Source organism: Typopeltis vanoorti, chromosome 4, assembly GCF_054136105.1.
Source record: "Typopeltis vanoorti isolate ZY-2024b chromosome 4, IOZ_Tvanoo_1.0, whole genome shotgun sequence".
NCBI lineage: Eukaryota > Metazoa > Arthropoda > Arachnida > Uropygi > Thelyphonidae > Typopeltis > Typopeltis vanoorti.
The window spans coordinates 33,656,966-33,674,235 of NC_143552.1; the positions used below are offsets into that span (position 1 = coordinate 33,656,966).

Sequence of the window (17,270 nt, forward strand, 5' to 3'; positions counted from 1 at the left end):
ATAGTCATGGGTTTTACATGAATTAAGGATTCCTTTCTCTTTTATGTGTGCGATTCCCACCCACGATAGACTATTGCTAAATGTATAGCACATCCGTACCGTGGGTGGGCTAAGGAGATATATAATTTTTTTTTTTATTATTTTTACATACTTCGGAGACTGCTCTAGAGATCAAACATAAAACGTTTTCATTACATCCCACGAGTTTATCTTAAATCCACCCAAGAAAAGGTTAGAAACCTAATAGAACTATGGATTTAAGTTATTTCCTCTGGAGTTTGGTTAATGTACATAATTTATTCTTTTACACATTTTTGGAGGAGGGGGACCAATAGCTTCATGAGAAATTCTATAGAAGACAAACTAAGTAGGGAGACTTCAAGCCAAGGTCACTGACTAGAAATGAGCTGTGGGGGGGGGAGAAGAAAAGTCATGGCAAAGTGCATTCGTCATGCAGTAGAAAGCACATCCCGTTAATGTAACACTACCAGCGAACAACCCTCTAATGACTTCCTCAAGTGGATTATGGTAGCTTTTTAATTAACCCATAATGAATACACCTTTTTGGCTTCTCCCCACCTTCTTTCACTTAGCCATGAAAGCATTAGTTAATGATCCTGGCACCCGTTCAAGGTTTCGAAGTGGCCGTCTCGCATGTTAAGTCTTAATAGAACTGCTGGAATAATGAATGGTCTGTAGATCCCTTCCTGGAGTTTCCCTCGAGGAGCCATTAGGGATTCATGGGTGGTGTGTGAAGGTTGGGAGGGGGGGGGGGAGCAATGCATGTAACATACGTTATATGGAGATCCGTTCATGCAGCAGAGCGAAAGCTTTGGATGCTACACCCAGTTGACAAAGATTTACATTCTAGGCTTGATGGACGTGGTTCTCTGCACGATGCCAGCGTTACCGCTCCTTTCGGCTCCGCGTACGCTGAGGATGTATTTTCTTCGTGGGAAGAAAATGTTGAAGGGTGATCCAAAATCATTTATTCATTAGATATTACTTGAGAAATCTGAATGTGGCCGAATGCAGGCACCCAGTAGTGCAAGTTCGATTGTGGCGTCTGGCTTTATCCTTTCTCAAGATCTAAAATGCTTTCATCGGCTCACACAAGATTATTTGACCGCAGCAGTATAGATAACTAATGAGCGGACGACGTGGTACCAGGGATGTTTTACTTTTGCATGTAAACATACTATTTTATTAGAAATAGTTTTAAATATTACCTAAAGCTCATAACAAAAAAAAAATTGTCTTCAAAGGATGGGGGAAACCCTACCATCTGCTCATATTATGCACTACTGGTAACCAGTACTTATACTAAGTCATATTTTCAAAACTGGATAAAGTTATAGATGAAAAACATGGTTTTGTACTCTACGTGGAATTCCTGAAATTTAAGGACTGTCATTTACAGATCAAACTTTTTTCCATAAAAAAAAAGTTCTATAAACTTTAGATGCATTTCGATTTTATAATAAATCAAATGCTGTTGAAATAGCCACTTAATTGATTTATTCCCTTATAAAAATGAATAAATTTCTCGTTCGTTTTTTATTTAGATATTTAAGTTCGCAAAAATAGCAATAGACTGTAAACTATTTGTCTCATTAGTCAGCTTAAAATTTTAAACAATGAACCTTCTTGCAGCAGGTCAACGCCTTTTCTACATGGTGTATCACTTAATTTCTTAAATCGCTTGTCGAGTCTTTTTGAATAAACTAAACATGAGACACTTGCTAAATCGATTTATCCAAAAGTGATTTATCAAAGCTCCCAACCAGTAATGCCACGCAACTCGCATAATGTGCTCTCATTGTTACATTCAGTTTTAAATGTTCTCTAATCCACTCCATTTTTATTTTGAATTGGTGTAACCTATCATTGCACTGAAGATGGCCTAGATACTGAGTCGAAATTATGCTTGGAATAAGTATTACTCTAGTTTTAGTTATTTCTGTTGGTCCTTACCTCGCCTGTCATTAAGCTCGCAAGATTATCAGCTAATTCGTAATGCACTTCAGTGAAAGTGTATTCTCTTAAAAGTAGGTCAACATTAAATTTCCCATTACAGTACCGAATCCATTCTATTCTATCAAAAGTTTGTATATCTTTAGTCAAGGAATCGAATGGCTTCAATACCTTTTTTGTCACGAACTTCTGGTTCTGATCTACTAAAATCCACAACAAAGAGTACAAGAAAAAAAAAAAGAATGAACTCGGACTAACAAACCAAAATGCATTTTTAATTTGACACTCGTAGCAAGGCTAATATACCAGTGATAAATTCTGTTTGTAATTAACGAATACATAATGCAATCTGAAAGCTAGGTATTTTTACTGGCGTTAATTTTTCTTTCTTTCTTATACTCATAAATAGATGAAATTGTAACGGAAAAATTAGTTTCTTTTGCATTTAAGTTCTTCGGTGGTAATTGGTCAACAAGCATTTTTGTACTTTAGATTGAAACAAAATCTGTGTATTTGGACATGCTGCTCAAAAATTAGATTTTTTTTTTCAGCACATCACAAATTAAGGTAATTGAAATTAATTTAAAATTTCATTTATTAGGTTTTTGGGATTTTTTATGAATGAGTAATATCAAATTATTGTTAATTGTATTTTGGCAACTTTTGACTCGAACATGTTTTGAACTTGCCTTATATCAAAGAATTCTGCAACAATCACTTGCACGCTCAGATGGCTTTGAATTTCTCCTCCTTATTTCTGCTATATCTCATACAAATAGCTTAAAATAAGCTCCTGCCTCTGTGTTTGGTTTATTTACATGTGTTAAATAACACTAGTGCAGTGAGGGACTTGGTGCCAGAAATATTTTTGAAGGAACAGGAATATGTAACATATTGCTGATTTGTCTCTGGATTTTCAGTGGCAAAGGGGAAAAAAAAAACAAAAAAACTTTGATTTGAGTACAATATCCAACACTTGATCTATCGCAAGATCAGCCTTCATTCTTTGGATGTTTCAGCACATACCTCATTATCCCTACAAAATATTAAGGTATTGACACTATTATAAAGAGTGATACATCGTTATTTCTGTGAGGTGTGACCACATTTCTTATTCAGGCACTGACAATATTTTGACCCCTTGTTATTGACCATTGTCTTCATGTGCCCGTTAATATTAGTGAATTAAACTATTTACAACTCTGGTGGGTATTTTGACATCTCGCACTGTTTTTTACCAAATTGCATAAAAATTCGTCATACGGTTTGAGTGAATTTTCTTTTGTTTCTTATGGAAACAAATGAATTTCCATCAAAATATTTATGGCGATTTAAAAAAAAAAATCTCTTTGCTACTAGATATGTGAGGAGGAGGATTACAAAACGTTTGTGTTCTTATGGACAGTGGAAAAACGATGGTACATTATATCAAGAACACTTTTTGTTTCTGAAAAGATTTTTCACTAGAAACAAAGAACTTACAAGTTCCTAATTGATTTCAAGGAAATGTTTCATTTTAATATGCAATAGTAGCAGAATTTCATGAAAGACCTGAAAACACTGATCAAAAATAGACCTGTATGCTATTACCCAACTGGCAGATTTTCTAAAATCTCAATAACCGATCAAGAAGTATATTTGAATCTCAAGTTAGTAAAAGATGAATTCGAAAAGTCACTAAAAAAGTGTTTCTTTTTAGGATATACAAAAATTTAGGATACTGCTGAAGGATTTTGGGACAACAATAAATCCGATAATCAATTAGGTTATGATAAATCTGTTTTTTGCAATTTTTCTGTCGTCTTATGCAACTGGGTTATCTTATCACAACGTAATGCTTGATCGGGACAAGATTTTGCTGAAAATTCTTTTCATTCTCATTTGTTTCACTTCGTTCCTGGAAACCTTGGTTCAGTAAGTGACAAGCATGGTGGACGGCTCCACCGGGAACATCTTGGTAAAAAAAAAAAAAAAAAGCAGACTCCAAGAAAGTAAAATGTTAATATAAAATATTTTCCTTTGGTTTCTTTAAACAGTAACGAAGATGCATATAAGAGGGAACGAAAACACTTAAATATGTTAATACATATTTTGCTGTACGTAAAGCAAGAAAATTTGCGAGTATTTTAAATGTGAGACTTCCTATTCTTTTCTACAAACTATAACTTGAAAAAAATCAACTCGTTAACACAGCTAGCCATGTTAGTTTGGGTATAAAGAATGGGATTTTTCTTTCATGTACAAGGGAAAGTCAGCAAGTTAGTTACAAATGGTTATAAAAAGGTTCGTATTTCACTTTTTTATGAAACATTTTTCTGCATAATCCCCTTCGAAATTTATGCACTTGTCTCGTCGCTTTATCAGTCTTTCGGAAACAGCAGCAGCATTCATTTGTCTGTCTCAGTCAACTCCACACTTCATTTTCGATATCCTGATCATCAGCAAAATGTTTGTCACCAAAGTGCTGTTTTAGCGCGCCACACAAGTGAAAATCGCTGGGGATGAAGTTGGAACTGTAGGCAGATGTTTTAAGGACTACCCATTGACGTTTTCGAATTCTACCTAGGGTTCCTGTAGCAATTAAGCTCTCGCATTGCTCGTGCAAGAGCAGTATTCCTCTTCTCAGTAGGACTGGACGTTGTCGAGTTTCGATATAATTTTGCATCACGACATGGCATTCATTATCACCACGCTTCTGAACATGAGCAAGCAGTACTTCCTGGGAATTCCAAAATACCGTAAGCTTCCCGCTGATGGCGACCTTGAACTTATTGCATGTCGGTGAAGTGGAATGTTTCTTGCAATGAAACACTTGGATTCAGATTGGTAGTGGTGAATCCCTGTAACAATCCTATTCAACATGTTGTCGTCTTCTCCATATTTGCGTGTTGGAAGAAATATTGCGACGGCCAACTTGGTTCATTTTGTGTTGAGGGCGGGCACCTACTATGCGTATATACTTTCCGAAAATTTAAGCGATTGTGCTGTAGGTAAGACCATGAGGACAACGTATTGCACTCGTTACGCTATCCTTATCACCCTGTCATCTCGGATCATCCGAAGTGTCGATCCTATTCTACAAAACTTCGACATACTGTCATCCTAAACTGTGCTGCTATCTAATAATGCATACTGAAAAATCATTATTTTTATTCATTTGTTCTGTTTTTTTTTTCAACTTACTGACTTTCCCTCGTTTAATGTAAAATTATCGCTATTTTTGTTTTGCTTTAAAATAAGCAAAATCTTAGCAATAATATTCATATCGGATAATTCAGTAATATTAATAACATCCTATCTGCAAGATACGTGTCTACCTTCTAGTTCGAGAGGTAGGCATCTTACCTTTTCATCTTACCACGAGGATTTTCAAACTGTTCAATTGGAAATCTATTTTTTTTCCTCTTCAGTAAGAAGGTGAGTAATAATTGTTAATAATTCTATAAAACAGTCAAACAAACACTGATTGATATATAATTAGGCAACGAGTTATCCTCAAGATTTATTTGAAAATGATCAAATGAAGCGAAATGGTCTACCGAAAAAGGAGTAAAAATTGCATCCATTTAGGGAGAATTTTAAAAGCAGCTTTAGTAAACAATTGGGCGTAAGACTGGGTGTGGAGACAGATTGAGTGGGTAAGATTTCTAGATGGCGTAGGCTGTTTGAACAGGATTTCTTAATCACGAGTTATCTTTACTTCAGAGTAAAGCAATTTCGCTTTACTTCGCGAGAAAATGTTGCGATTATTAGAGAATGACATATTGTTCGTTTCTTCTAATATAAAGAAAACAATCTCGAATGTGCTTTTCCTCAAAGAAGTCACTTCTAGATATCGACCTGACATCTAGAGAACCGACGTCGCCGCCTACTCCAATGAAACTGAGAAACATTAGTTCAGCAAACTTCCGCATCCTTTTGTGTGTTCTGCAGACTGCCGGCTGTCCTACTGAGACATCTCGAACGTTAAAGGTCGATTAGAAGATGGCCTTGTGCTTCAAACACGTTAAGGTTGCACTAGGAAACTTTTAGTGGAAGGAATGGGGGGTTGTAAAGAAAAGTAATTTAAGTTCTTGTAATGAGACGAAAGAGGCCCCACCTCCTACAAAATGGATGGGGTTTTCCCGGTAACTTGGAAAACGTGTTTTGAAAGGCAGACTCAAGAAACCGCTACTCCCAAACTATTTCAAGTATGAGAGTGAATCCTTGAATATATCCTGCAAAAATATTCGCTTCATTTATCAATAGAACTAATAAAAACCGAATTTGCCCCTCTACTGTTTCATAAATTAGAATCTCAATGTTGTATTGAGATTCTAATTCGTGCTATATTGAATGGCACGAATATCGTACTTGACAAGAAATGTGTTCTTATTGTTCCATCTATATTTTACTCCAGTTCATTCCAGCTAGGGATGGAGGGAAATGTTTCTTGAGTGAGGCCGGTCAACTCAGAACTAGCCGAATATGTGTTCCTATTCTTAATCTGAACTAGCTTTCGTGCTTGTTAAGTCTGAAGCTCATGCACTTTACTTTGGAAGTAAACCTGTTTAAGAAGCGTCATCAAACATCGTGCTGTTTTAAACTAAATTTTCGTAGATGACTGGAAAATTGTACTTTACTGTTAAAAAAAAAAGTTCACAGCATTCCCTCCCCCCAAATTTAACTAATTTCGTTATTTTATCAATTATTTTGAAAGATGCTAGCTGAATACGGAATTTTTTTTTAATATGAAAATTATTTTCTTAAATAAGACTGATTTTTTTTTTTTTTTTTCCCTAAACTTTTTTTCTTCAAACCTCTTCTAACAATGTTAAAAGAAAGGTTTTGGAAGGATGGTCATAAAATTTCTTCTCAGTCTTTTACCTTTTGATAAACTTTCAATTGTGGATCTTAAATCTCCCTATCTTGTGCATCTTATCAGTGGTTCTAACAAGCACTTTAGCGCTCATGACCCTCCAAGTATCGTTAATTTTTTTTAACCATAATTCTAGGATAATGTGGTTAAAAGAACTACCAACCTCTTAATAAGACTGGCTATAACTTCTTCGCATCCTAGAGGATTCTACGCTAGGTAGGCTTCCCATCCGAAGGTATCATCGAAACCAACTGATCTATGGAGGCTCGGGTTTTGTGTATCTAGATTTCAAAAGCCAATTGTCATCGCAAATAAATCTAGTTTCATATAATTTGCTATTTTTATTTTGCTCTTCTGATAAGAGTGTCAAACATTTCTTAATTTTTTAGGGAAACCCATAATGGAAAATCAAGCGCTGTACACGCCTTTCTGATTAACGGGGTTTTCGATTTAAATTACTCAGAAATGGGGCTTTTGTGGTTGAATTCCTACTTAAAAATTTGAATGTAACATCATTGCGCTTGCTTGTTTTGCTTCATTGAAAAGTTCGTGGAATAAAATATTTGGCAATTTCTTACTAGAGGAAGTGAAAAAGGTCGTGGTCCGAGGTCGACAGCCTCGCCAGAAATATAAATTTAGCCCAAAATAGCACCTCCTTAACCAGTTACTCCCCATAATACGCCGTAACGGTGTTGAAATAAGCATCCTTCAGGTAATGTCAACTTAAATTCTCCAGACGTCTACTGACCCAGCTTTCCTCTTCCTGTTCCGCTATTTAAGTCGTAGCTAAGGTTTATTCTCCATCTCTCTCTCTCTCTCACACACACACACACACACGGCAATGACTTCTTTTTTTCTTCTTCTACGATTGTGTAATGTGATTGCTATCGACGGGCGATTGCATAGCCGTGTTATATTTAAAAACATTGAATGTCAATATTATTTCAGCCTTTGTCAAACATTTTTGTTGCATTGTAGTTGCTGAATTTGCACCCGGATCTCTTGAATTCTACCAAAGTAACACTTTTTTTTTTTTTTTACATAAATTTGGATAACACCGGACGTTATTTACCCAGTGAAATACCGCTTGCTTCTGTCACTTCAAATTGTTCCCTTTTACGACTTGTCCATAAGTTATACAACTTAGTTCCTACTTTTATGACGGTAGGGATGGGAATTTGAATATGTAGAGGTTTTTTTTTTTTCCCTTTAAAAAAATTCTCGTTATTTTCCTTTTGTCTAAATCACTGAACACGGATTTGCATATTTCGGAACCAGATAAAATTATAATTTATTAAAGAAAAATCATTTTACAATGAATAACTTTTCCAGTTAGCACTTAATTTCAATAATTTAATGTGTGACATTTCATTTCCTCTGTACGCTTAGACCACATGCTCTTCTGTTAAAATTAGATCTGCAACAATTTCAAAAATAATATTCATGCTTATCACTGCGTCAAAGAAATTACAGCAATTATTGCTCATGAGGAAAACGAGAATGCAGAATGGCATAATCAAGATAAGACTGATATCGTTAAACTATTTTTATTATTCATCACAGTGTATGATTTTTTTTTTTTTTTTACCGCATGCGAGCGATATTCATTAAATGACTGATGCGTCGTTGAGCACTTCAATATGGTATAATATAAATTAATCAGATTTCTATAAGATGCTAGAGTAGCTTCGTAGAAATTTCCATGACGATAGATCAGTGGAAGAAAGACTTCAATCCTATTCTACCGGAAGGGATGCAGAGTTATATTATAATTTGCAGAGGCACAACATTTAATTCACTTAATCAGTATTCAGGTTTTTTTAAGACTTGTACACACACACAATCTTAAAAAATTGCAATGTACGCTTGTGAATTGGTACAAAACAAATCTTGTAAAAATGCGTAGTTTCAGATGCACCGAAACTCTTTCGTATCCGGTATTGTGATCCCTACTCGAAGATAAGGAAAATTTAAAGCCAATAGGGAAACGTTTCTTAATGTCTGGGAAAAATGACCTCACTCTTGCTTAGTATTAGGTCATTGACACAATTAGAATGGCTTATTCTAGCTGTTTCTCTTCTTACTTAGTGCTAGCTGAGTTTGATTTTTTTTTAGCATTAGATTATTGCGCAATAAACTGCCTGCATTAATGTAGATAATTTGAACTCGTCAATGTCAACGCTTGTAATCGCTAGTTTTTATAGCACCCTCCATTTCCTGGTTCTTCTGGCACCTGCCCTTTAATTTTATAGCAGTGAAATACAGTGCGGAATCTAAGAATAGTAGTGCCGTGGTCTTTTGTACTCCAGTAATTTAGATATTTGATAAAATAAGTTTTTATGTGTAACTTAGTCACAACCGCAATACTTACGAAGTTTGTATGTGAACATAACTCTCTTAAAATATGCATATCCTGGTGTTGGGGAAATCTTATTAGTCTCTAGTTTTACACTAGAGAGAATAATACGGTTAGTTTCTCAATGCCTGTTCTGATGTTCATTCTTCGGGGTATTTTTAATAAGAAATGCAAGCAACTGGTTTAAAACATTTTAATCGTTAGAACAAAAACAATTCGAAACAAATGAGCGGTACAGTAATACGTGACAGCTGTTTCTTCTCTGTGGAGAGTATAAATGATTTGCTAGAGCAATTCAATTCTGATGTGCGAAGAGATCTGATTTAGCGATTTCCAGACCTAATTTAAGATTAGGCCTTGGTTTCTGTTAAAGGAGCCAGGTGGGTGAATTACCGTAGTAAAATTCTTAATTTGTCCTCTTGCAAAATCAGAGATGCAGATATCTCAAGATTGTACACACTCAATTTTTTTTTTTTTTTGGAATTTCAGATGCCCTGGCTCTTTTTTTTTACTCATTACGTAATAGTTATATTAATTTTTCATTTCAATAATTAGATTTTTGTAACTAAACAGCCATTGTCAATGTGTTTTTAAGAACCATTATACTCGAACGATTCTGATCCAGAGTACAACGGCCATATGTGAGCTATGTTACGTGGAATGGTTGATTATATATATCTTAATGGCTACGACGTTTCTTTAGGAATTAAAAAAACTTTCGCAGTTTTTAAACGACTGCAACTGGTAATCGCTTTAATTTCTTTTTTTAATCTCGAAAATATTGGGAAAACTTCGTGCTTCATATTAAAAGTTAGCTATCGATTTAAACCCATAATTCAAATACAATGCCAAGAATAAAATTTCACACAAAAAAAACTAAATATAATATTTTGTGATTAAATTAATGTAAACCATACTGTGATAATCAGGCTGTTGCAACCACTGCATTGATGAACATATTTTGAGTAAAATATATTAAAAACTAAATACGTAAATCTTAAGTTTCCATGATATGATTGTTATATATGTATAATGATAACGGTATTACAAATTTATAATGTTGCCTAATCCGACATTTTCAGTCTTAAAAAAAAAAAAAAAAAAACTGCAATTTAAGATCCTTTATTGGAATATTATTAGATTTCATCTTGCCAAAATGTATTGACATGTTTGCATTAGTTATGTCCGCGCAGTTAGCCTAGTGGCTATGCGCTTCACAATCATATGCCTGGGGAAGGAGTGTCCTGGGCTCGATTCCCGTCGCCGACGTGAGGAGCTTAAGGATCTTCCTTAGCCATAGCCAAGTTAGCCGGTCTTGGGCGTGGACAGCACGGTTTTTCCTCCAGTTTATCTGGGGTTTTTCATCCCGCAAGCAGGCAAACCAACCCCGTGAACACACGGATCTACAGCCATAAATACTTAGTTTCCCCCATGAGGGGACTCAACTCTCCCCAATAGGGACGGGGGAGAAAAGGGAGTAAACTCCATATAAATAAATAAAATTAGATATAATGCAGACAACTAAAAATTTAAGATGTCTCTGGCTTCCATCCTGAGAACAATATTCTAATACTGCTCTTTCGAAACATGGACACTATAGCTCCGTAGCGAGTGTTCCAAAGCATCTTTACACTGATATGCAATTCATTCTTTCAACTGATGAATTCATTAGATTCACTGACCGACTGGAGAAAATAAAAATCGAAAAACGTACCGTGAAATTTCTTTTTGAATTTGAAGGGGAAAAACAACGAAATAGGCAGTGTGCTTCCTGGGCCGATGACGTCTACATTTTTTTTTAAATATAGAACTATTTAAAGTAAATTTCTCAGTTATTTTCCTCTCTCCTAGGACGAGTCTAGATCCACTTCTACAGCCAATAAATAATCATAATTACTCTTATGGCAGAAAATTCGAGGCCAGATTTATGTTTTGGCAAAAAATACAAGACTGCAAACCTGTATTACAGTGTGTGGACAGAATCGTTGCGTAGTTCCAAAGATTCATTAAGCGTTATACTTAATGTCAGAGGGAAATGTAGACGGTGACAGTCTTGGAGTATAAGAGAAAGCTGTTTAATTCAGATAACGTACTACCAGCCATCGGAATAAATTTTCTCTGACCTTGTCTATTATGTTAGCGGATTTTCAATGTGGACGTTTAACTTAATGCTGAAAGTATTCATTTCATTAGCTTGCTGTGCTGAACAGTTCCTGACACAATCGTGTCGGGCATTTGTATATGAATTTTTAGCTTCCTAAATAAAAGGAACCTGGACTTTGAAATATATTTTATGTCGAAATGAACACTTTTCCGGAGTTATTACCTGACTGAAATCGCCAAAGACCTATTAATTAGTGGTAAAGTTGTATTTTTCTTTAAAGCTTTCTTCGAAGAAAAAAAAAAAAAACATCTTTTCAGTCTTATTTCACAATGCGTTGATTGTCATATCATTTGGATGATGGCCAGAATATTCCGTGCTCATGTGGTATGGCGAAGGACGATATTTCAGATAATTATGTATCTAATAGTATAGCGTGAATGAAATGACGCTATACAATTCAGTTCTGACAGGCTTCAGATTCCTTTTTGAAACAACTGTTTGCATTTGATAAGCTGTCATAAAAATGAATAACATGAAAAACCAGTATTTACTTTGAGACTCGGCGTTTTGTAGGTTTCCTCCTTCAAAGGGATAGTACTTGATGAACGTGACCAAGCTGTATGGATTTTTATAAAATTATAACTTGATTTTATCTAATTTTAAATTAATTTAATATTAAGAATTCAGTACTTTTTAGAACTTAGAAAATAAGAAACTCTAACGCCCAAAAAAAAAAAAAAAAAAAAAAAAAACGCATCATTACAAGCAATTGGAATTTTTCAAGTCCTATCGAAGTCCGTACTCGCAAAAATATTTTCAGTTTTTAGCAATTGAAAAAATAAATATCTAGGTATGATTTGAAATTTTATTCCTACATTAACTGTGCCAGATTCTTTTTTTTTCCCTATTGTTTATCCTTGGCATGCAAGGAAGAGGCATTCTGAAACAAATGTGTGGGAGGTATGTTTGTTTCGGAAGTGTATACTTCTGTTTGTACAAACATGGTGTTGCTTTCTTAACCTCCATCACAAGAATGCGGGACGCTGAAGTCTTGAAGACCAGTTCTGCGTTCTGAAATTTAAAAAAAAAAAAGTCTATATACATAAAGATAGTTCCAGCCTTGGTCACTGTCAAATTGCACTTTAGGAATCCTGTTGCTTCAAACCTGTGCCTCCTCCATAGACTTTACTATACTTTCAATTCATAACAATTATAGTTCCTGAGATTACAACCCCTATCTCAAAGGGAATACGCTTATTTTAGTGAGGCAGACAACCAAACATGCTAACATCAGTGATGTGGCTACGAGTGAAAGAACTATTTAACGACGATAAAACAAAATGTAATGTTTATCTTCATTTTATTCAAATTCAATACACTGACTCTTGTAGTGGAAATTGTCTAATTTCAAAGACATTCTAGGACAATTGACTTGTTCTTTAATTTGTTAAAATCCACGATTTTTATCAGACCTTGCGTTCTATCTCAAGGACTGCTACATTATTCATGGGTTGTAACCATCTGGATGGTTACAACCAAGCAACGTTTACTCAGTTCTTTGCGTCTGAAAAGAATTGGAATGTTATCGCGCATTTGGTTCGACATCTCGTTACAGTAACATGCGGGTTGAACAAATACCTCACTGATTTTTCTTTTTGTACATCGAAGATATTGTTGATACTCTTTTTATGGAGAGTCAAATTTGAAATAAATTGTTATAAAAACTGAACTAAGATTATTTGGCTTCACTAATAGGAATTTTGTAATCCTGGATGAGCTTTTAAGTATGCATTTAGTTTCATTTACGTGTAACTACATTTTCAACTGCACTTAAACAGTTCACGAGATATCAAGTTGTACTTTTGTTTGTCGGGGGGGGGGGGGAAATAGTATTTACAATTGCGCATACACTGTACTTAAGAGTATTCGTTACATAAACACCAAAAACTAGCGAATCTAACCCATGGTGCATTTTTTCCTCTTCATTTAAGAAATTGGTCTCAACAGTCCCATTACGTTTAAGAAAATATAACTACACCTACGTACGGAAATATGGATTGTTGATATGTGTGATCTAGTCGTTTTCCACTCTGAATGATGTTGTGAACAAAGGCTCTTCATCTTACTCGTCTTCTTGTCTTTGCTTTAAGCAGTTGTAAGTTCATTTAAATTGGATTATGCAACATTTATTTATTAAATGTGACTGACTGTTTGTTTGAATAATTTTATTCAAAAGTTAATGTAAAACTCAAATTTTTAGGTTTTCCAGTTGGGAAATCTGAGAATTTATAGTTATGGACGTCTGGCATGTTTTTGTATCACAATTCTACTGTATCTAACAACGACAAAATTCGAAATAATGAATTGTGTATAAGAAGCGTAGTGTTGGAAGGAACTTTATTTTTTTTAATAACTCGAATATCTTCACTTTATTATCGACACAAAAATAGACGAGCAGCAAAATATCGCATCAACACTTTTGTGTCGATGCGATATTTTGCTGCTCTTCTTACTGTTCTGCACTTTTCAGAATTAGGAAAACATACGTTTGATGACACTCTGGTCATGCCATACTGCTAGATTGTTGTGCATAACTGAAAATCAAGAAAGAAAAATGTCACTGGATGACCAGATGGTCCATATTTCAAACATTTTCTCCTGATGTCCTCAAAACGTCAGTGAGACAGTCAAATGTCCCATTTTTAAACAGTAATAAAAGTTTAAGTGTGCAAGTTTGACAAAACTAGCGAATGTGACATGAGGTTTGCGATTTTCGGCCTGATATTTTATAAAAGAATATTACATAGGTTGTTTTGAAACTTTAAAAAGAAATAGTGGGTGACGGTCAGTTTTTAGGTGGCTTCGATGTGTTGATCAAAAGGACCCGTCAGCCTGAATTTAAACTTTACCAGTTTGTCAAGGGTCGCAGAATATCGGGTTTCTGAATTCAAGGCAGTTTTTAATAATTTTTCTTGGTTGTCTAAATAGTTGTTATCAAGCAATACTTACCCTTTTATTGCGGTAAGCATTGTTTATTATCTGTTTAGATCTGGGTGACGAATGTCTTCTTACGGTCATCGATTTTGTTGGACTACTGCAGTCCAATAATCGTGTGGTAGAGTTTTTATGAAACTAACGACAAACCATCTCCTTAGATAACACAAATTGGTGCACGTCATTTAAAATAATCCAGAACACGAAAAAGTGTGTGTATGGTAGGACTTCCGTCTAACGTGTCCTTGGTTAAGTTTCCTTATTCTCGTCAAATCTGCTTTATTTTTATGTCGTCTATTCTCTAATCCGGTAGGTTAAAGGTGTAGGAGGAAAGGGAATTATTAGAATCCATGACAACTTTTACCAGATCAGCAACTTGATTTCTCCGAGCTAAACGACAACCACTTGATAGCCGTAAGGAGAATAAAATCCACCTACGTGCAGCTATGTGAATACATGAAGGACCTGATGCCATATACGGTCTTCTTTAGAAACGTATCTCAGTCCCCCCCCCCCTAAAGTTTTTTCTAATCACGTGGGTGACCTTGCTGTTGCCAGATAGCAAGGTTAGTTTGCATTCAGGTGACGTCATCGGCCTGTAAGTATCAAGTCTGACCACTCCCACTGGGTGGGAATGAACACAGCAGCTGTGTGACTAAGCCATCGTCCTCGAGGTTTTTTCAGGCTTACAGGTGATCAGTTATGACGTGACGTTGGAAGACGAATGTACTTGTGGGGAAATGTGATCATCTGGCGGAAAAATTGAATTCAAAGTAGGGAGACACAAGGAGGTAGCATTTCAGTAAGAATGCTCTTTACTATGCAGGTTAAGTAACGAAACGTTTTAACTGCAGTCCGCCACCTGATGCCCTTGCGTCACATGCTTCATCGTAGTTCGACTCCTACTTAAAAGAGGGCGCACTATTCAGATCATGGGTGGAAAATCAGCTGTGTAAAAACACGTTTTCTCGACGTCCCAAATTAAATAATAAAAATATTCTCATGTACTGCCATCTATCGGCAGCTATGTTATTCGTTTGCGAAATGTACGTTGAATATCGGAATCGAAATTTTGCCTTTCATTAATACAGGGGTTTTGGAGTCGCCATTTCAGAACTATTTACTCAAATTGCGTTATCTGTAAACCTCGTCTAAAACTTACTATGTTCGGCGCATGGTGTAACACGATTATAACATATTAACATGCATTCGGTACTATAAAAAAATGTAATATTAAAACTTCGCCTTTTTTACAACAGCCCAGTATACATGGGGATGATTGATTCGGCTTCTGTCTTCATTTTTAACAGCTCTTTAATGATAGTTCAAAATTTTTTTCTAGGGGAATATACTAGATATTCCCATTTCCCATATTAATGCATGTTATAACATTATAACATATTAATGCATGTTAATATGTTATAATCGTGTTACACCATGCGCCGAACATAGTAAGTTTTAGACGAGGTTTACAGATAACGCAATTTGAGTAAATAGTTCTGAAATGGCATGGGGATGATTGATTCGGCTTCTGTCTTCATTTTTAACAGCTCTTTAATGATAGTTCAAAATTTTTTTCTAGGGGAATATACTAGATATTGATAGGAAAAATTATTTACTAGCGTCTTTCAGTTCCAATGTATTTACTCAGTATATTTATTTGGATTTTGTATAAATTCATGTTTGGAGAGGTGGGAAAACATTTTATCTACAAGAGGCTGATTTTGAAAGTTTTTTTTTTTTTTTTTTTTTTTTTTTTTTTTTTTTTTTTTTTTTTTTTTTTTTTTTTTTAAATATTCCAGCCTCAAAGGATTCCCTTGACTTTCATAGCGCCAAGATCTTTGAATTTGTAGAAACAGCTGCACGATTCGAGGTTAATTTGTTTTGTAAAGCATAACTTTTTGCTGTCTTAAATTAAATGTGTTGAATTAAAGTTTTATAAATACTTTATTACGAGAAAAGTCAGTCATTATGCTCGCCTGATCTGTTGGTAATTGGTGGGATAATTACTTAAATCACTGTCCAGTGTTTGTTCAATTATTTGGGCAATCCTTATATCTAATTGTTTAGTGAGCAGCTTTTGAAATTTAGGAATCTTTCGAATTAAATGCATTTTGAATAGGCTATAGGATAGTTTGTATGGTTTTCTTTAAAAAAAAAATATTTTATCATGAGTGAGGGTTATTATTTTGCATTGGATGATTGCACACAATTTAATCCCTCCCCCTTTCTTTTTAAAGAGCCAATATGGATGGACAATCTGTTTTGCACTGGTCGAGAAAGGAGTTTAGACAGATGTCGTTTTGATGGTTGGGGAGTCAACGATTGTAATGCCGCTGAAGCAGCTGGTGTTATCTGCGATGGTCAAAGGACAACTACCCCTGCTCCACAGGTACAAGCACAAGCTCAAAATATACCTGCTCAGAAGAAAAAAATTAGGGTAAGTTTTTATTTTGTTTGTGTCATGAACTCAGCTTAGGATCTAAAATAACTTTACAGTTCTTCAGCACTAAATATTTTTTGAAATTCACTATTCAAGAAATCTGAAGTAGGAGATAAAACTGAATTTCTTTGATATGGGGGGGGGCATTTCTAGTACAAATACGTTACGTTTAGGAGTACTGTATTGAATTAAGAATCTCTTGTGCAACATAACTTTTTCCTACGTGTGGGAGAAGAAAGTAGGTCAAGATTAAGAAAGTATTGTGGATGCTCTTTTGAAATTCTGTGTAGAGAAGCAATATAATAAAAAAAAATAAAATAAAAAGCATGCGCTGAAGGAATAAGGACAATTGTGTGTAATATCGAGTAATTGTGGACTCTTGACAAATATGGGCAAAATGCATCGAAATGGAAAGTTGCGAAAACATAACTACGGTGTCGTGCGAATTTCTTAGTTAGAGAGACCGATCGACTAGAATAGATGGGGATGTAAATGATCCCTTCTTGAACTCGCAGTAAACTTTTGCAGTTATGAACGACTA

General features: G+C 35.1%; 1 protein-coding gene across 2 annotated transcripts in view; it reads left to right on the forward strand.

The window, feature by feature from the left end:
* The window catches only part of LOC150107212 (lysyl oxidase homolog 2-like), a 101,915-nt gene that overhangs the window by 68,654 nt on the left and 15,991 nt on the right, over window positions 1-17,270 (forward strand). For both annotated transcript variants that reach the window (XM_090391068.1, XM_090391067.1), the window contains exon 2: window positions 16,527-16,726. In XM_090391068.1, the coding sequence (XP_090247194.1) occupies window positions 16,538-16,726 (189 nt within the window). In that variant the 5' untranslated portion in view covers window positions 16,527-16,537. The remainder of the gene's footprint in view (window positions 1-16,526; window positions 16,727-17,270) is intronic.